This window comes from Phasianus colchicus, chromosome 1 (genome assembly GCF_987193195.1).
Source record: "Phasianus colchicus chromosome 1, bPhaCol1.hap1.1, whole genome shotgun sequence".
NCBI classification, from domain to species: domain Eukaryota; kingdom Metazoa; phylum Chordata; class Aves; order Galliformes; family Phasianidae; genus Phasianus; species Phasianus colchicus.
Genome location: NC_143436.1, coordinates 115,947,497 through 115,969,449, shown reverse-complemented (window position 1 = coordinate 115,969,449; position 21,953 = coordinate 115,947,497). Strand labels below are relative to the sequence as shown.

The window sequence follows — 21,953 nt, the reverse complement described above, 5'->3', positions numbered from 1 at the left end:
AGGAAAAATCACTATTCTACATGTTCTGATCAAACAGTGTATTAGCAAATGGCAACTTGCATCTTTCATCAGTATCTCCTCTTCCAACTCCACTGTCACTTTTTGGTTAAGACTCGATAATCAAGAGGAAAGGAAAGACAAGCAGAACTAGTATTCTGCTATCAGTATTTCTGTTGCAATTTTTCCTTTTAACTATGATTTCGTTATGCTGTATTATATTTTTTAATAAAAGCATGTACAGAGATATTCAAGGACATTATAAACTATCTCAGAATTACCTCTGCTAAGCAAAGAAGCTTGGTCCACTGCTCTTGTGGATACTCTAGAAAGGAAGATGCATTTCCGGACAATTAAAATGTGACCTCAATTAAAGGAAGGTATTTTTTCATGATATCTTTTATTATTTAATAATCTTCAAGGAAAGTTAATTAGATACTATCTCTGAATTAGTATATGCTCACTTTAGCCTTCAGAACACCAGATTATCCCTTGTAATTAAGATGCGTCCACATAAAAGAAAGGTATGGTAATTAGTGCCTTATGGTATTTAATAATCTCCTCTAATAAGAAAGCTATGTTATCTTTACCAGGAACCTACTGTATTTATTACTTTGAAACATATACCTGAAAAGCAAGATTATACTAAATCACAAATCACAATTTCATTGCTTTTGAAAAATAAATCTTGCACAGATATACTGAGCAGAGGAGTCAATTAAAATGCACTCGTTGCAAGGAACACTGGAGTTTGGAATAATACCACAAGGGTCATAAGCAAGACTATCTGTAGGAAGTATTGTATACTATGAAACATTTCATAATTAATCCAAAAGAAATGAGTACCAGTAATATATCTTCAAAGTGAATTATCTAAAGGCACTGTCAGTAAACTTTGAACTGAAATCTGTCTCAGTATTCAAATAATACAAATATCAAATACAAATTTTTTCATGATATAGACTTGATCTGGTTGACTATTAACATCAAGCATGTTTCCTATGTTAAATAAATAAATTTAAAACGCATACATACACACACTGGCAAATGCTTTTGATAATCAACTCCAATGCCTCTTAGCTCATGCTTAAGAAATCCATCTTTGAACAGATATGTACACTGAAGCAGCAGCTACGTTCAGTTTTCTTAAGTTCTTTTGAAAAGCAGTAAAGAATCAACTTGCCATCAAGGCTAGGCCATACATGATGTTACCTAGACATTACGCAAGCTTTGTTGCCATTTGGTTCAATCAGGTCTACCTATTTAATGAAGTGATGATCCAAATAAGCTGCATACACACAATTTCTGGCTCAACCTTGTAAAGGGATATCCTCATTCAAGTCACATGCCTGCATGAGAATCTTGCAATGTCAGTTCCTTCACAGGTATGCTCTTACTTAAAAAAAAAAATAGTTACTTAGGTTTAATTCCAGTGCCAATTTTAGGTTTTGATTGGATTTAAATAAGTTGGCACTTGAAGATCTGAGAACAAAATATGCCAAGTTACTCTTTACTTTGACAAGTGTTCTATAAACTGCTGCCAACAGCATTCTAATTGAATTACATGAAAATATTTAATAAGGAACTTGAAAGGAAATTGGATTTCCTTCCCACCACCCCTCCTTCAGAGTACGCACATGTATATATGTATGTATCTCATATACCTGAAACAGGAGAGAATTACATTTTCCTGCCCATCCAGTCACCCTCATCAGTTTAGATTTTAACATGCTAAAAATTTTTCCAACAGTAACTCTTAGCAAGTTTTGTACTTTTCTAGATAAAAGCACATAGGATACTTTTTGTTTTATTTGTATTTAGTTGTTTTATAGCAGAATACTCAACTAATGCAGCACTCCAATAATCACATTACCCACCACACATTTAAGATATTATATACAGGGAATACATTCATCTATTTTAAAGCATCATCCTTCCTTTATTAACAGCACTGTCTCTGGCAAGGAACTGCAGGCAGAACATTTGCAGCAAACAAGCCAGCCTTCCCCTTTCCAGCTAGACAGCCACCACGCACTCACTGCAATACCCAGCCACCCCCACCTTCAACTACTCAGTAAGCTGCATTAAGTTGTGTTAAGACCCTCGCATCCATAGAAAGGAGGAGTAAAATCAAGCTCTCAGGTACACAGCAGGGATACATCTGACTCAGAAGGAGGTGCACCTGCTGAAGCATCCTCTGAGTTTCAAGGAAGCCCTACTCCAGAAGTTAGGCTGAGAGCGCAAACGTGAAGTAAAGCTGCATGTAACCAGAGAATAGGTGGTCACATTCTAAATGATTAATCTTGTTCAATTACAAGCAGATTTATCAGCAGTTAATCAACACCACAAAGTCAGAAGTGCTACATATCACTACTATTATCTGGACAAAATTAGCCTTTCTGATAGATCCTAGCAATCAATGGCAATCTACTATGACAACACGAATGTTTTTCAGGTATTTTATACCTTTTCCACACAATCTTGTATTGAGGAGAAGGTTCTCCATCAGTCCCTGTTACGGGTTATACTGTAGCCCCTAACTTAGCTGAAACTGGACTCTTCGCTTTGTGGCATGCAATTCGTGGTGAACTTCATTTTTCTTACTAAAAAGCATATTTACTACAATAATAATTCTTTCGGTTTCATATAGAAGAATCTTCTTTCAGCCAGCTGTACGAGCAGTACTCGTGAATGACAAAGCAGAAATTTGAAGTACCATTTCTATGTAGTTTGAAGAACAGCCTTTTCTATTTAGGATACTGGAAGGTTTTTGGAACAAGAAGGACTAGGCTCATCTTTCATAACAAAGTTGGGATCTTAGTATTCAGATTCATGCATCAAAAATATCCCTTATTATTATAACCAATGCCATGAATGATCGTGAAAATGTTTTGCAGTAGTGAAGAGTTTTTCAATTCAGAAGCACTTCATAACAGCTATGGGAGATGAAAGACACTGTTAATATCAATTACACAGAAATAATTCTTTTTAAAAGGCAATGCACAATACAGTGCTTTTACAACACTGGAGCTTTAAAGATATTCAAGATTTGTAGATGCTGAGTGCTTATATCTTGAATATCAATGTTGTTTGAATGCAGTAGTCACATATCTATGCATAGTACCTTTTTTTCTTTCCCACAACAGATGACTGGAATCCTGACGCATCAAATCATTGAGCACTCCCAAACAGAATGTTTTACGTAAGTGTGTATTAGTCTAGAATTATTTTAGAGCCAATTTCAGGAAGATAGGAAGAGAACAGGAAAGAATCTGCTGTAGGTGACTTTTTTTCTATCCTGAAGGAGATAATATTAAGAGTTTTTAAAAAAATGGAAATAGTTTTGCTATTCCATTCTCAGTTGTTAATTTATTATCTGGAAGAAGTCACAGGACTCACGAAGAAAAACTTGATGAAAAGAGTCTACAGCTCAGACACAGAGTTTGATTTCTCAGTTTTGCAAGAATACATTAGTAGTGTTTATGCCTCTGATTAACCATCAGCCAAATGGCAATCAGAACAACAAATTAATTTTCTACACTACCATACAAATTAGCACTTCACCTGCCATTTGTGGGCTCATTTCTCTGACTAGCAGGACAGCTGGCAGAAATATGTGAAAATGTTATTCTAGAGAAGATCACACAGAACTGCTCAGCAAGAAGGCAGAAGACTGACAAAGGGCCATCACATTTACCCATCTGTTTATATTCAAAAGAAAAAAATCTCTGGAAAAGTTTTACCAAGAGCTGGGGGGGCAGAGAAGTTAATAAACTTTTACTGTAGGATTTTAGAATACAATTAGTATCCTGTGTCTCCTCTGATTACCTCTTATAATCCAAATTCTCTAAATACTTTTCATACCTAGAAGGGAAAGAAGTCTCCCTCAACAGAAGCAAAACTGGGTTATGTCCACACTCTACAGCTCTGTGGAAGCCAGCATGCAGATGCTAAGCAATACACTTCAGCACAGCAGTACCGATCCTCCACAAGTAGCTCTATTCTGCACTACGGGCCATCTTTAGAGCTGCAAAAAGAAAAAAAAAAAAAAATCACCAGCTTAGGCTGCCCAGGGCCCCAGCCAAACTGGCCTTGAGCACCTCCAAGAATGGGGCTTCCACAGGTCCTGTGGGCAGCTTGTGTGAGACCTCACTACCCTCTGAGTAAAGAATTTCTTACTAATTTCTAACCTAAATCTCCCATTTTAGTTTAAAATCATTCCCCTTTGTCCTATCACTATCAGACCATGTAAAAAAGTTGGTCTCCCTCCAGTTTATAAGCTCCATTTAAGTAAGTACTGAAAATATGACTGCATCAACATACATTGAACAAATGCAAGAAAGATTAGCATGCAGAACATGAAGTTCCTTCATACACACCAGAATCGTTCTTCACCTGCATGACAGTTTCAGGAAATCCTGAGCAAAGAATCCGTAACAGGCAGCCAATCTCTCTGCAGATCCAAACGATTTTTGCAACACATCATCATTTCAGTCAAAGTGAAGCCCTACAGTAACCAGTGAGACTCAAACTAACATTCCACTGAGCAGTTTGATATTTTGAATTGCGTGTTTGTAGTACTTCACTCTTTTCCCCTCATAGCATTCAGCAAAACATTAGACTTGAAATAAAAGGGAAGAGATCATACAAATCTAACAGAATTAGCCTAATTACCAGGGGTGAGAAAGGACAATAAAAACAAAGAAAACTATATAGGTTTCATTCTTCCATTTGCTAACTTTGCTAGGAACACAAATGCATGCTAGACAGTCGAAAGCAAGGATGTCCCCGGAATTACAAGTTATGCTTGGGACTGAAGAAATAGCCTTCAGTCTAGGCTTAGGTCACAGGTGTGAAAGATTTGCGCTTCATACATAACCTGCAAGGCTGATGACACTTCATGGAGATTTTTCATGGTCCACATCTACTCAGAACAAATTGTACTGAACATAAATTCTGTAGACAGCTTCATTACGCTTGTCTACTCCTACCAATTTTGTGGCATGAAACCAGAATGTCCCTCAGTAAGTTTGTATCAAGTTGGGATGAAGTATTGATCTACCTGGGAACAGGAAGGCCCTATAGAGGAATCATTATAGTTTGGATTCATGGGCCGAGTCTAACTGTCTGAGCTTTAACAAAATCAAGTACCAGGATCCAGCATTTCAGTTACAAAAACAATGCATCACTACAGGCTTGGGGTAGAATGGATGAAAAGACATGCAAAGTAAAAAGATCTGAGGGTGTTAGTTGACAGCTGAATATGAGGCACTAAGAAGGCCAACAGCATCCCAGCTTGTGTCAGAAACAGTGCAGTCAGCAGTACCAGGCAGGTGATCATCCCTCTGTACTCTGCACTGCTCAAGTATTATGTTCCGCTTCTGGTTGATCTCCTTCTGTGATTGAGTGACCCACACGGTGAATGAGGAAAAGGCTGTGGATGTGGCTTATCTAGACTTCAGCCCTTTGACACTGTCTTCCACTGTATTCTCCTAAAAAAGCTAGCAGCTCATGGCTTGGACAGGTACATTCCTTGCTGGGTAAAGAACAGGCTGCATAGCTAGGCCCAGAAAATGGTGGCGAACAGAGTTCAATGCAGCTGGTCACAGGTAGAGAGGAGGCCTCACTGGTCTCTACAATCACCTGAAAGGAAGTGGTGGCCAGGGGAGATTCAGGTTAGACAGAAGGAAAAATTTCTGCTCCAGAAGAGTGGTCAGGCACCAGAATGAGCTGCCCAGGGAGGGGGTTGAATTACTGCCCCTGGAAATGTTCAATAAACATTTAGATGTTGTAGTAAGGGATGTGGTTTACTGGGGGAACATGGGTGATAAATGGACAGTTGAACAGGATGATCTTGGAACTGTTTTCCAACCTTGGTAATTCTAAATTTTAAAAAATTCTCAGAAAAAGCAGTGAGGCAGTGGCACAGGCTGCCCAAGGAGGCAGTGGAATCACCATCCCTGGAGGTGTTCAAGAAACATGCAAATGTCACACTGAGTGACGTGGACTGAAGCAGTCACATGCATGGGTTAATGGTTGGAGCAGATGATCTTAGTGGTCTTTTCAACCTTGATGATTCTATTATTAATCTATTGCATCCAGTTTTATAAACCCCAGGAAACAAAATAACAAGTTTCTCTTGGTATTAGAGAATAAGAAGGGCAAACTCCATCACCTAACAAAAAGTTAATGTCAAAATCATGAAGTAACAGCACGCAGCTTTGCTTCAGTTGATTGCTCATTAATATGCTGCTTTGAGATAAAGGGATTGTTTTACAAAAGCATTCTGCTCTTTGAACAGAGAAAGTGCCAGTCTTTGCAGCACACTGATTTGGGGCCTCAGCTCAGCCAGAAGTTTTCGCTAACTGGCATTCTTCACAGCTGTTACTCTTCCTCATTCTCTTAAGCTTAGGTACAACACTTTACATTGCTTTTTCCCCTTTTTCTCCATCTGCAAGCTAAAAATCAAAACTGCAACACGAGACAAGAGTCTTAAATGCCTGCCACTGTACTCTTTTGGTATAGCAGACTGTTTGCTAAGCACTCTGTACTGAGCAGTAGACAAAATAGTTTTTACAAGCTATGAGCAAAATAAACCTGTCGTACTTAATGTACATGTCTTTACAATTTAATCATCCTTCTTAACAAGAATGTAAGTTGCTGACCAGTGTATTATCTACCTACTAAACAGAGTGATATTTTAAAATGATGATCTAAACTACAGCTTCCACATCCAAGCCAAAGTGCATTTTAGAAGCATCTCAGCAACCACTTCCAAGACGTTATGTAGATAATACTATTTATGGTATCTGATTGCATGCTGCAGCATAACTCAATCACATCATATTCTTGCTTATCAATCATATAGAATATGAAGGACAGCAGAAGACTAACCTTGAAATTTAGTACAATACCTTTGCCAGATTACAGAAAACAAGATTGCTCACCAAGCACCAGAAATATGAGGTAGGGAGTTGTGCGTTTGTTTAAAGTAATCAAATTCAACAACGGAACACTACACAGCAACACATTGTTACATGGTAGGAAATAAGTTAGCCTTCACAAAGAAAGGATAATCATACTTTTAAGTTAATTAATACCAGTTCCACTCAACTCCCCCTTCTCCCCCACTCCTGATGACCATTATTAAATCATTTTCTTCAAGTCAGTGATGATTCCTACCTTAAAAACGCAGAAGATAGGAGAACCGCTCAACTGAGCTCTCTCAGTTTGAAATTCAAATTACAGAAGTGCTTCCAAATCTAGTTTTGAGAAACCTATAGTGGCTCTGTAGATTTACATTTGAAATATCAGAATTTCTTACAGTACAAAAATATTGTTGCCAAGGAAACAGTATACAGAAGGCAAGAAACTCACAAAAATACAGATATTTAAAGAGCAAGATATTAGATTTAACATATTAACTGAATTGTTGTTTAGACGACCTTTCACAAATGCTCAAGAGTGAGCATTTCTCCATTCAAAGAGACTATTACTTAACAGCAGTTAACTTTTGAAGCCTTTTAACAGCTGTTTCCCTCCTCCAGTTCTGTTCAGATTAAGATGACAATGCTAACAGAAGTCACAAGCTATCATACCCTATAGTTTTTAAATGCACAATATATACACTCAAAAAATGGCAAAAAAACTCCACTTGAGTATCCAAAGGTCACTTTCTCAGCCTCCAGAGTAAGGTATCCTCTTTACTATGACAAGGAGATTGTACTGTGCAGTTAGATTCTCCTCATAATATAAAGGAATGAAGTCTGCCAAGTATAATAGAAATAATGGGCATATCTTGAAATAAGGAAAACAAACCAGCCTGGAAGCTGACTCCCAACATGAGAGAAGTATAAATATTTTAATCTAGTTTTATTGGGGTCTTAATTTCAACATAATATTTCACAACACAGAATAACGTAATGAATTAAAAAAAAACCCTTTCATTTCACTCAAGGAATTCTTCTACAGATTTAAATCAGAGAGTTAAAAATTACCTTCTGCACCTTATAAGACACCCTTACAGGCTGCAATTGCACACACTACCAGAAGCCTCAAGTTGATAAACATTCGGATACAGGCTACAATCAGCACTTCATTCTGCTTCCAAGACCAGTAATGCTACAACTTGCTCTGACACAAAGTGGGATGAACATGAGCATATTGCAACTTCACTGCTATCAGCTAGTTCTACAGTTGCTTTGCACATTGCAAGTGCCCCACAAAGCCACAGCTGAATAGGTAAGGCCAAGAAATAGGGAGCAAATAGTTTATATCCATATTTTTATTTCATTTAGAATTGCCAGCACAGTTTCTTTTTTGATATGCCAGTATATCCATCCAAATTTTTTAAAGATATTAAAATAGACATTTATATGCAAAGACATAATACACAGTCATTTTAGTTCATTAAAAACTTCAAAACCTCACACTTTGCCTTACAGGGCAGCTTGGCTCAGCTCTTAGAGTCATTCTGGACAACATCTACAGTTCTTCCCACACACAGCACATTCAGAAGTACAGATATCACATACTAGTTTCCCTTTCCTGTAGAGCACTGGCTGTGATTCATCAAAACCAAATACCCACTTTCAGCAGCCACAGAGATATTTCTATTACTTTCGCAGGGAATCCAGCTCCTTGCAGCTTGAGCAACAATGCCTTGGAAGCATGTCACAAGAGCTCAGATTTAGAGATTACTCTCATCTTCCCACCCAGAAGCCATTTCAGTACCCTCACACAGTGAGTGGCACATGCACCCAGACACAGCAAACACCATCCCAACCCACAGGCACGTTTACATCACAGCAATGCTATGGCACACCTCATCAGAGGAAGCCTCAAATACAGCATGTATACTTTCTTGATTAATTTGTTTTCTACCACATGCACCAATAGATGTAGTTATCTAGAAGGAAAGTTGGGCACAACCTACTGTCAAGCAAGATGAGGGCAGCCCTGTGCTTTCTGTACTCTTCAGAGCAGATGTGTAGATGCTTAAGTACAAAGGGCAGAGGAATTCCTCAGGCTACCTAGTCTGGGACAAGTGACTCAGGCTGTGAATATCAAGAGCTCCCACAATGAAGTGCTTAGTGAGAGTGGGCAGGAACAGGTAGGAAAAAGACGAGAAAGCATCTCTATAAATGCTCTATGTAATGCATCTATATCTTTTTATTGAAGTACAATAGGAAACCAAGTGTATGTACTTGCTTAACTCTGTTTAATGCTAAATTCCTGTTCAACAATTACTTCTCTGAGTATTATGACCAGCTGTCTTCCAGTTAAAACCTCAAATCACAGCAACATCTCAGTGGGAATGCAGAACTCGAGAGGATCGTATCCTTACAAACCCTGAACCATGCCAAACCATTCCTCTAAGCAAAGTCATCATGCTATAATAGCAGCTTGATCTGGATGTGTATACTTTTTAGAAGAATTCAACAACAAATGAGGTCTTAAGCCCTTGGTCCAAAAGCTGTGTATGAAGAAGTGACAAAATTACAGGGCTTTTAGTGACAAATTATGACTGCAGTTTCTAAAATCTGGAACAGTAACAAGGAAGCCTCACCAATTTAATGAATGATTTACAAAGTATTTATTGCTTGCATATTTTCATTGCAGAAAGATGTCAGAATTTTATTTACGTTCATTTAAACAATTATTCCAAGTGCACTTTCCATGTAGAAAGCATCTAAATACATTCTAGACACAATCATGATACTTGATTATAAAGCTAGTAAAGAAATCCTAAGGCAATGGAAGCCACATGCACTTCAGAGAAATTCAATTAAAGAAAGGTTTTACATTTCACAGTTTCCCAGTGCAGCAAGTAGTATTGTGTCCATGTGTTCAATAATCACAACATTAAGCATGATACACTAAAGACCCAAATTTGCCAGTCAGACTCACTTAATAAGCAGGAAATGACTGCAACTTATTTCACGCTGTGTTTGCAGTTACTCTACTGCCCTTTTGCTAATACTAACTTAACATCTACCTGGATTCACCTCAGGCTGCTCCCAGATGGAACTGGTTGCCCAGAGAGGTGGTAGATGCCCCTTCTCTGGAGACAATGAAGGTCAGGCTTGATGAGGCTCCAAACAAGCTGATCTAGCTGTAGGTGTTCATTGCAAAGGAGTTGAACTAGACTGCCTTCGGGAGTCCATTCCAACTACAACTCCACAAATTCTGTTTTTCAGCACTGATATTTTAAGCATTACCTCACACACAGCACAGGGAAGATGCTCAGCAAAAGACCCACACCAGCAAGGAGCAGGGCGCTGAGTCAGCTCTGAAGAAGGCTCAGTTCTGCAGCAAGCATTAAGCTGAAGAGCTCTGTAAAAACCTCTTCCATTAACAGAAGTTTCACTAGTGAACACTGCTATGGCCAGAAGTGCTCATGAGACAGATGGCTGTGCTGATGATTTATGACTGACTCTTAGGCATGGAGTTCAGTAACCTACACACAGAGAAAGCCTAACTTGGAAAGAAGTATAATAGGCTGAATACCACTAGAAATGGGAGACCTAGCCCCAGAAGTTAACCTTCACTGCTCAACATCTTACATGCTTTACTTCAAATTTGTTAGCTTTCACTTTTTGGCTTTTGCTATGCTTTCAGCATTCAGGATTTTCTGTCTGTGAACATACTCAAACTAAAAAAACCTCAATTCACAAAGTACTGGCTGACCTCCACTATCATTTGCAATAGCTCCTAGTTTTTGTGAATCTGTTTCTTATTGTTGACTTTAAATACATATATTATATATATTAATATTATATTTAAACTGCTTAAGGATGATCAGTGATTCTGATGTAATACCAGCCATACCATAAGTAAAAAACAGCTTTCCCACACCCATTTTGCTGTTATTGCACTACAAGAATATACTGAACCCACAATAACCATTGCATTTTTTTCACCTCAGACCAAAAGCACAGCCTGCATTTTTCATACGCATAAAAAGTGTAATAATTAATCTTCTTGGAATATCCAGGCAACCCAAAACCATCTGTTTGAGCAGAAGTGAAAAATGATGAGTTAGTGTTGAAATTAGTGATTACCCCTGTGGAGATAGAACTGAGACAACCAATTCCATTACTATTCCCCTATGTAACTTTTTCAATTAGGCTGTTTTGTGGGTTTTAAACAATTCACTAGGCTTATTTTCTTTTTTTTTTAGTATTAATTTGTGTCATAGTGAAAGAAATTTTCAAGAAAGTTTGTTAGTAGAAGTATTTGACAACACTTGCTTTTCATTAACATTCACTAATCACTTTGATTTTATCTTTTTTTTCCTTCACATAATTGGAAGAAATAAGGATTCAATTCATTTTACCAAAATTGACGGCAAGATGCCCAGATCAACATTACCTGCATCATCCCATCCACTTCATTAAAATACTGGTGTTCTAAGCTTTTGAGTAAGACCTCATAGAAAGTGGCAAAGTTCAGTATGGCCATACATAAAATATTCTGCCCTATCTTTTCTCTGACTTCACAAAAAGGCAAATCCTACTCCTACAAAGATTGTGTCTTATATTCAAGAGGGCAAAAACCTCCTCCATACCATTTCAGAAAGCAGCAGACCCCCAAAGCATGAAATTAATACAAACAGAATCAAAAAGTGGGATCAAATCTCAAACCTCCTTTGATTTTCAGTGTCTTAAGTCTCCAAGACCTTACTGCACTAGCTTCGTTTTCAGTCATGAGAACTTCCCTGATGGAGTACAAAATCTTTTCTGCAGGCCAAAGAAGGGCCAAGTGAACACAATTCAGCATCTTTACTATAGAATCATTAAGGCTGGAAAAGACTAGGATCATTTAAGCCCAAGCATCATCCTTACCACTCCCAAGAAGCCCTTTTATAGTTTCCAATCAAAATCTTTTATGATGAACACAGGTCCAAACAAAGAAGGATTACAACCACACAAGTGCCCTACCTAGCTAACAGGTTACAGAAAACTTTAAAATAAAATGAACCTATCCGCAGACTTACGAGCATGAGCTCACCAAGCTCTTCCTAGCTTTCTTGCACAAAGCCAGTCTCAGCTTATTATTTGTCTCTAAGTCGGAGTCAAATCTTAGTAAGTTAGATTAAAACAATGAAAGCTAAGCAGAAAGAAGATATCAAAGGGTATACTGCTTGGTAAAGAAAAAGAGGCATGCACCTGCAATGAAAATGGCCATGGAAACTGCATGTTTTCATCTCTTCAGGCTTATAAACATCGGGGACAATTCCATGATCCCTGAACTGATACTGTTTCTGATTAATCGTACAGAATAAACAAGGGAAGTGTGACCAATTAAAAAGAACAAATGTTCTTTTTCCATGTACATTGCTAGCATTTAAATTCTAATGCAACTCTATAGCAGGAAACGGGCAAAAAAAAAATCAGAGCCACGTGGGATCTTACACATATTATGATACTGAACAACAGGCACATTGGCACCAAACTCTGTTTGGAAATGGACTTTCAAAGTGAAACAGATTTTAAGAGATAATTGGGAAATACATAGATAAAAACCACACTTATCAGAGAGTGCCTGCTCTCAATCATAATTTTTTAAAACAGTAAAGCCAACTGAACCCTGAAAGCACTTGTTAGCTATAAGAGAAAAAATTGGAAGAAACCTCTATTAGCTCACACAGCTATGAATATCTAACACTGAAGTTATTAACTACACCTTTACTTTCTAGAAACCACAAGGACTTGAAAGCCACTTTTTTTCCCAAAAGTCACAGGTTGTCTGTCTCCAAACCAGTAACAGTCATACACTAATAGGACACCCTTTGAAATTAACAGTTCTTTGCTTTCTGCTGCATTTATCTTGCATCCCATACCCACCAAACTATAGAGTGAGCTAAGTATGGAACTGGGATCACGCGCTGCTGTAAAGGTCATCCCTGGCAGCTTAACCAGGAATGGCTTTGGGGACAGCTCACCAGGCAGGAACTTAAAGAAGACATACCCTGGGAGCCAGAAGCAGATCTTCATGCAGAAAAAAACAGGAAAGATAACAACAGCAAAAAACACAGCAGCCACACAACTCTATATCACAGGTTACTCCCACCAGAGCAATAGGTGTACAGCATTGGTGGTAGGTGAACATTTGGAGCAGAGGATCTTAGAGGTCTTTTCAAACCTTAAGGATTCTATGAATACACTGCCCTCTAAATGCTGCACTGAAGAAGCAGTTATGTCAAGCAGCACAGGATTGCTTAGAGCTAGAAAGGAAGCTCTCTGCTACAGGAGCAGAAGGTCTTCAACCCAAGAAGCACACCACTGACACTTCAGTATGCAAGCACAAAGCATGGCTTTAAGAGTGCCTTTACCTCACTGGGATAAAGACAACGCTCACAAAACCTCTCACAAAGTTTGTCTTGCTCACCACCACCCCAGCGCTTTTCCAAGTTCAGCTTCCCACACCAGCTCTAGCTATTCTATGAAGCACTGACACGCACTGTGTTGTCACTGCTGTTTCTTAGACAAAACAGAGAACTTTAAGACATTTTCCAACTGCACGAAGGCACCGTTATAGTACATCTCGCTTATTGGGCCAGCACGTACAGCTTCCAAAGGAGTTAAATTCACTGCAGCTCCCCGAGCACTTGTGTTGCAAACGAGTAAAGGCTGAATGGTCTATAAATACCTTTACTACCATGGATTTGGTTTCTTTCCAGGACTAAGCAAAAAGACACGAGGCACCTGAAACTTTATCCTCCCCCCTCTGGGGGAGCGGTACAGCTGCTGCCGCTCGCAGCTACAACACCGCTCGCAACAGAAGAGCCGCCACCCGGGCTGCTCCCACTACGGGGAAAAATCAAATCAACGGCAAAAGAAAACAAGAAAGAAAAAGCCCAACTAGACTAAAACTGTGCAGAGCAAGGTAAAGTTAAATTAATAAAGAAAAAGAAAGAAAGCAAGCCACGAGAAAAAGCCAGCCCGCTCCCTGCCGCGCTTCCCCCTCGCCGGGACCGACCCCGCCGGGCTGAGGGGGAGAAGCTCAGAGTGCGGGCGCCTACCGGAGCGGCTGCGGATGATGTCTCGGAACTCGTCGGCGGCGGGGTCCTCCCCGGCGGAGGCAGCGGGCCCGGGGAGCCCCGCGTCAGCCATGCGTGGGGCCGCGGAGAGAGGTGGGGGAGCGCCGCGGGATGAGCGGGGCAGGGGTGGAGGGAGCGGCGCGTCCAAGAAGACCGGGACGGGACAGGGCAGGTGCCCGGCGCCGCCGTCCTCCCTGAAATAGAGCCGCCGGCGCCCCCCGCCCCCGCCCAATCGATGCGAGAGGAGCAATTAGCAAGCAAATGGGCCCCCGGGGCTGCCAAGGGGCAGGAAGCAGCCAGCAACCCGCGAGAACCGAACCGCCATCCGTGCGGTTTTCTCCTCGCTGCGGGCTGACCCTGGGCTGCAAAGCGTGAGGGCGCAAAGGGGGCATTTCGAGTTCCTTGCCTGGGCAACCTCACAGCTGGTAACCAAGCGTCTCATAACAACTGAAAAACACCACGGTGGTTATCTTTTTCTTCTTTTTTTCCCTACTTTCTGAGTCATCCTCACGATGGTCTGAGGATGATCCTTATGAGTGCTAAGGGTCCTACACACCTTAGCGAGTCCTTACTTAAGGGTCCTGTAGGCTCAGTGAGGCACTGGTGGCAGCGCACAGAGCTGGCAGGCACGGGGAAGGCATCTGAAGGTACCGGCGCTGCAGCCTTCTGACAACTGTGGTCTCCTCAGATCTGTTTTCATTAAGCTTTGGCAAAAGAGGATACAGAAAAGCGTTTCCCCATGTGTTTGATGAGGAAAAGGGACAGCTTACTCTCCTGTTGTTACAGATAAGGAATAAAACACTTCATTCTGGCTTTGGTTCTTTGCTCCCTTCTGTTAAATGTCAGCTTGATCAACTGCCTCCACCCCACCTTTGTAGAATCATAGAATATCCTGAGTTGGAAGAGACTCACAAGGATCATTGAGTTCAACTCCTACTTTCCTGCAGACTTTTCAAAATAATAATTAGCTCCACGGCCATTATGCCAGCATCCAGCCCACAGTCGTGACTGTGACCATGACCCCAGCCTTTCCACCATGACCATGAATGACTTCCAGCCTATGCCCTATCACCATGAACCCAAATCTGTCCCCGTAGCCTCCGGCCCACCATCACAACTATGACTCCTGCCCTACTACCATGACATCAACCTCTAACTCACTGGCATGACCACAACCAGTCCCACTGCCATGACCATGACAGCTCCTAGTCTTAACATCACAACAGTGACTTCACCCACAGCCCATCACCATGGTACCAACCCAGAGCCCTACTCATGACCATGACTCTCATCACAACATCACCAACCCCCACGATGGTCAGCATGTTCCACCCACCATGGCCATGTCTGGATTCCTCATCCCTGGAGACATTCAAGGTGAGGCTGGACAGGGCTCTGAGCAAGTTAATCTAGCTGTAGGTGTCCCTGTTTATTGCAGAGCAGTCGTACTAGATGACCTTTAAACATCCCTTACAGCTCAAACAATTCTATGATTCTGTGTCCCCAGAGCTTCAGCCATCAACACACACCCTGCTCCTACAGCCATGACTCAGTCCTCAGAGACTTTGGTACCTGCTAGGCCTCTCTGGGGAACATGGCCTCTGCAAGCCAAAGGTGGAGGCTTTCATTCCTTTCCCTTCAATTTTCTTTCCCCTTTGAAACTCAGGATGTGCTTTCCACAGGTGCAGCTTCCTCACCTTAGCAGGCCCCCACATAGCTAGCATCACCTCATGGGGCAAGAAACCAGGGGATGTGCTGGGATGTGTTGAAGTGCCCACTCTCCCTGTGGCAGAAAGTAACCTCCTAAAAACTGCATTACAATATGAACAGTAAGGAGACATAATCCCCTGTTTGTATTTGCTAGTCTGCAAGACAACAATGTGGCATATTTAATACAAATTTAGCTTAACTGCTGATCAGCTTTAATATCAATTCATAGACAATTCATAAGCAGATACTTATGAAGGATGGGAAAATAAGGATAATCTGTAGAAAGGATGCATGTGTTTATTTGTACTTTGCATAGATGTAGGACTTAAATCTCTTTGTGTATGCCAGAGTATATCAGAAGAAATTTACTCATTTGAAGATAGTAGAAGTAAATGGAATAAAACAGAATAAAACTAGGTAAGAAAACCAGGTTAGAAATAGTGGAAAGAACAGCTGGAAGAAGACTTTTTATAGGCACGAACATGGTGTTAATTAGACACCAAGGAAGGAGCTTGTCCCCATTTTGAGCAGTGAGGCATACACTGGGGTATTGCCTAGTGGCTGGGCCTACTCTCTTGTTTTTCATGAAGACTGTTATGAGATGAAGTAGTTGGGAAATTTTGAACACTGTGGTTTTTCCAGAATATTTTTCAGCCTTGTATTTTTGATCATCAGTGTTTAACAGAGAGTAGAAAAAAATAAATCATTGGCAACCTTAAATAAAATCATTAATCAGATTCGGAAAAGACATTAAATTATCCTCAGATTGTCCAGGGAAGAAAGATTATATTTCTTTGTCTGTGTTCTGTTTTTGAATTCCCACTGTTCATCCCTGGAGTGTTCCAACACTCAGAAACCTCCAGCGATGTCATGTTGGCTCTCACCACAGGGCTTCTTGCTAGAAAATGGGACTGAGATCAGATTACAGGCTGGGTTGCAGTCCTGTTGCTAGAGAGGAGAGCCTGCAGTTTCTCTTCCAATATTACAAGTCTCTTTAATAACTCCCCCCAAGTTTGTTCCAGTCTGTCCTCTAGGTTCACGCAGTCCTATATCAATCCAGATTTTCAGTAATTCATGTCTGTCTCTTTACCTCATTTTCTCAACTTCTTTTCCTTTTTATGTGGACTTCCTTTTTGCGCTCTGGTGCTTTAGCAAGGGTGGCAGTTTGTACATGCCTTCCTCTCCCCTGTAGTAGCTATGGCATTGCAGAATTTGAAAGTGGGACTCATCCGCTCCTTAACAGCTGATCCACAGCCTCACAAGTGTTGTCTGTTCTGTCTTCAAAGTCATGTGGGGAGCTTGTATAGCTGCTTCCTGCTTCTTATTCCATCTCATCTTTTGTCTGTTTCCGAGTACAACATGGAGGGAAGATAATTTTGCCTCTTTATGGCTACGTTCTGAACACTGTTATTCTGTTAGAGAAATGTAGAACGAAGCCAATCAGGATGGAGACGAAAATTTCGTGACTGACACTTCTGTCACTCCAGACTGTCTATATCAGTAGCCAAAATCTCATTACTGTAATTGGAAAATGGAGAAGTATCTTAACTAAATGCTAAATCTGTTCCATGTGGTTTTACAGACCTATCGAGTTTGTCTGCAGTACTTCAGTGCTAGAAGTCTCATCAGATTTGGTTTGCTTTATGAACAGGCGTACTTTCTTAATGTGCTGTACCTGAGATTTTGGGCTAAGTAAGATATCTGCAGTGCATTTCTTCAAACACCAGCTGCTCCACCCCACATACATATGTTTGCAGGGCTGCTCTTAATTCAGTTCTGATTATCTCAAATATTCTCAAGAATTCAATGCTTTTTTGCAACGGTTCACATGGCTTTTGTTGTTATTCTGTTTATGTTTTTTTTTTTCATTCCCACAAACAGAATCCTAAAGATGGAATAGATATCTGATAATCTAATCTAATCACAGATCTTTCCTAAATATGTAAACCTCTGAAGTCCAAACCCAGGTAAAGCATAAAAGCAATACATATTCCATTCTTTCAATAAGGGGAATCCATTGAGTTAATAATAAAAAACGGTTTATGCGCTCATTTTTTTCCAGAATAATTTTTCTAATCTTCAAATGAATAATGTTTTCTAGTGAGGATTTAGGTTCCTAAATGTCACAGAAAATCTTTGTCATGTCAGAACAACCAGGTAGTCCAGAAATTGATGTGTTTTAAGCTAAAATACAGAACAGGGCTCAGAGAAGATTATTCTGATGCTTCTACTGCTACAGAACTGACATAAAATACAGTTTAAATTCTCAAGAATGTCAAGTCTTTGAACCTTAATTATCATTTCTAAAATCTTAGGAGCATAATGAGTGTTTAAAAAAAACAAACAAACTCAGCACTAATCTCTTGGTTTTGATAGCCAATGCTAGGCACATCATTTCAGAAATGTTGTTATTTAAGCCTCCATATGTATGTATGTGCATCTACTTGTGCATACATGTGTGTATATACAAACATACATATGTATGTATATGTAGAATGTACTTTCCTTATTACTTAGTGTTGGAGAGAATATGTTCAGGACAGATTTCACTAAATGGCTACCAGCAACTCCTATTAGTTCAGACAAATAGTCTGTACTAAAGGTATATCCTTTGATTGCCCCTAAATATACGTATTTTTTTTCCAGTTACGTGTTCAAAGGTGGACTAGTAATGTTGATTTTGCTGCTTAATGTCAATTTTGAGTTGGCATGAGCATTTGCTTATTCAGAAGTAGACCTTATCCACCATTTTTGCACCATAAATGCAACATAGTAAATATTAAAACATGGCCAAAAACACAGATGGGAAGTAGTTCTGACTTTGAAATTGGTAATTGTACTCTTAAGGAAAGATCCAAAATTTCACTAAAAAATTTTAAAAACACGAAATCCTAAAGAATCATGCCTGTCTTTTCCAATGGCTCACATTACATTCCAGTTTTGTTGAACCGTTTGGGATATTTCAGCACTTTTTCCACAGTTTGATTAAGTTTGGTAGGGAACTTGTTGATAAAAATCAAACTCAAACTAGAAGAGCACTCTCTCCCTTGAAAAAAAGGTTGCTAGCATTTATTCTTCCCAGAGTGTGTGACCCATCCCATATTAAAAATAGTTCTTTGGCTATCTAGGATTCACTACTTATGTTATTTTTCAATTATTTTATAAATCAATACGAGTAAGCAATCAGTCACAAAACATACATAAAAGCTCCCCATGTGGTAATTTATACCTTAAAATGATTGCTTTGAAGCAAAAAGGATTTGTGACTGTATTACAGAATTCATCTGATACTAACTAATTTATGTCAACTCCCTCAGCTAACAAGAATCACATGATGTAAATGGAAAATGATACCCTACTGGTATTGAGAATAAAGAGGTAATTTCTTTCCATCTTTCATAACTGCTTTTCAAGACTGCATATAGTTTTTTGTCAGAGCCGATTAAAAAGCTTGTTTTTCATCTTAGAATTAGTTTTATAACCTATTCAAGCAAAACTGAAAATCAGCACTCTAAACACACAGTGACAAAAACCTGCAAGCTTATTTACTGATTAGTACTCACCAAACTGGTGAACTGCTTACCTCCTGGGAACAAAACTACCGGTGCAAACTGCACAAAACCTTGTGGTAGATAGTGTTCTGCCTTTTTTTTTTTTGCCTTTTTTTGCTGCTATGATGTTTGTAGAGTTGAAGATTTATTAGAAAGCTACACACACAAATCAACATAGTAAAGTGCTTACTTTAGGCTTGATTTTTAGGGTACTTAATTCTGGAGAAAAATGTATGTTGAATCTATAATAAAAAGGCCTTTAAATAACTGAAACTAAGTAAAAATAAATGGCAAAAAGAATTATTTATTGCAGTGACATATCCTGTGTTAAAACCCTTGTACTAAAAAGTTATAGAACAACCTCTCAGTTACAGCAGTCATAACCATATTTACAAGGGCATGCAGCATTGCCTCATGCATAGATTTTTGCACTCTCTGTGAAGTAGGTCCTAATTACACTTTCATGGCAATCATTAGACATCTCTTGGCTTCCACTGTCATATGCAGTAAATGCTGAAATATTTGGGTCCCGATCCTTATAGATATTTAGGTATCTAGTTCTCATTTCTATCTCATAAGAATTAGGAATCAAGTATGTTCTTCCAAAGCCAGAATACTTGAAATTTTTTGCTTCGAAAGTGTGTTAGAAACTTTCATGGACAAAATTAGATTGTCACATGACCATGGTTTATAGGCTGATTTGGCCCAGTACTGTGACTAGTGGGGTGGAGGAACCCGCGGATCTGCGCCCCGGAAAAGAATAAGGGAAAAGGATAGAAAGATGGGCCTAAAACAAAACAGGGGCAACGATCTGAGGAGAAACAAACAAATTTACTAAATAAGATGTCGGAATGCAAGATAATACACTATAATACAATATAATAAAATACAATTAGAATTGGAGCTAATAAAGAAAATGAGAGCGAGTGTCCGAAAACTGAAGGCCTTACTCTAATGCTGAGGTGAGATGTGCAGTCAGGACGAGCAGAAGGCAGGAGAGCAAGATCCTGTGATTTTGCTAAGGATTTTCTCTCTTCTATGAACACATAGTCCTCTGGCAGATGTAGTTCTTCTCTTCTGGGACAGGCACCCAGAATTGGAGCATTAACTCTGTAACTCCCAGTGCACTACATGATGTTATGATGTGGAATACCAATAACCAAAAATCATAAAACTGTGACATCACAATAATCTGATTTCAACACTGCTGTTTTTGCACTACAGACTTCAATAAACCAGTCTGTTTATGGGAAACTTTTGAAGTACACTCCACCGAATTTTTATGTGATTTCTATTTGTGTTTTTTTTTATGGAGAATACAAGGGAAAAAAAGGGGAAAGGTAAAATTTAAATATATGTAGCTGAAAAATGGACTTCTTCTATCTATGTTAATAGCCTTGCACATGTGTAAAGGCACTATGTAACTTCAGGAGTGTGAGTAGAAATAGAAAAAATAAGCAAATAGTGTTGTAATAACCTCTGTATTGAAATTATGTAACAAACATTTGGACACGAATGAAAATATGAAGTCTTGATCTGTGCACTTGAATTAAAAATGATTCATAGGTATTATTCAAAATAAGTACTGTGTTAAGAATAGGGCCAAATTTTAGATATGTTGGCAAAGGGTGACAAAAAATCTAGTGATCAAGAATTTCCATTTCACCATGTTCTTGGTAAAATTCTACTCAGTTTATTTTTTTAAGCTGCATAGCTTAAGAAAGAAAATGTCATTTTGAGGCACAGTGTTAATGAACTTTGGGACATACAAAACAGTTGTTGAAGAAGCATAATGATAGGAGATTACTAAAACATTTTGGGTGAGCTTCAGCATGGGGTGCAGTTTAAGAAGAGAGCTTAAAATGGATATTACATTTTCTTAGATGGTTAAAATTATGAAAAGGAGAAGAGTGAGAGGAACTGCACTAGTCTAATTTTCCATCGTTAAAATTCTAGTTATCAGCTCAAGTTTGTATGATTTTACAGATAGGCCTTTTTAACATGAGGTTAATTAGCAAGGCTTCTCAAAGACTTTTCAGTTTTCTGGTATAACTCTAGCCAAGCTCAGCAACAGCTGATAATCACTGTCAGAACATGATTGTTCACTTGTCGTTAAGAAACCGGTGTGCAGACAAGTTCAATTCACTCAAGTCATGTTTGCACGTAACTGAATCACTATAAAAATGGGAACTGACTCTCACTCATACTGGTTCTCTCAGCAAAAGCCAAGGACTGCTATATATTCATGTAGACTAAATACCTGGCTCTTTCAAGATTAGTCTTTGTGCAAACGTAGCAAGGCTTCACTTGGAATTTTTGCTGTCAAGTGCTTCTTCTGTGGAGAAAGTCAGACTTCATCTTCTTGGACTGGCAGGGATTTTCATCAAGCAAACTAATCCACATTCAAAATACATGCAACGAAAACCTAGTTTTGAATGACTTTTTCAAGGGCTTTTTAATTCTTGTCATTCTCAAGCATATCTATAGATTCATCTGTCAACTGTGAAGCAGTTGCTCTGATAAATCATTGTGATTGTAGAGGGATTTCAACAAAAATGGTTTAAATAATTGCACTGGGATTGAAGGGCTATCAACTAGAAAGGACTGGGAAAGTTAGAAGTATTTGAATCTTTCCTTTCAGTAGAAAAGAA

At 39.3% G+C, this 21,953-nt stretch overlaps 1 protein-coding gene across 11 annotated transcripts in view; it reads right to left on the bottom strand.

Annotated features, from left to right (window-relative positions):
- DMD (dystrophin) overlaps positions 1-14,224 on the bottom strand; it is a 1,153,352-nt gene extending 1,139,128 nt beyond the window's left edge. For 10 of the 11 annotated variants that reach the window (XM_090124095.1, XM_090124041.1, XM_031599265.2 and 7 more), the window contains exon 1: positions 14,024-14,224. In XM_090124095.1, coding sequence (XP_089980221.1) covers positions 14,024-14,114 — 91 coding nt within the window. In that variant the 5' untranslated portion in view covers positions 14,115-14,224. The remainder of the gene's footprint in view (positions 1-14,023) is intronic. The other variant, XM_090124074.1, reaches the window with a different exon arrangement.
- Between the last annotated feature and the right edge of the window lie 7,729 nt (positions 14,225-21,953).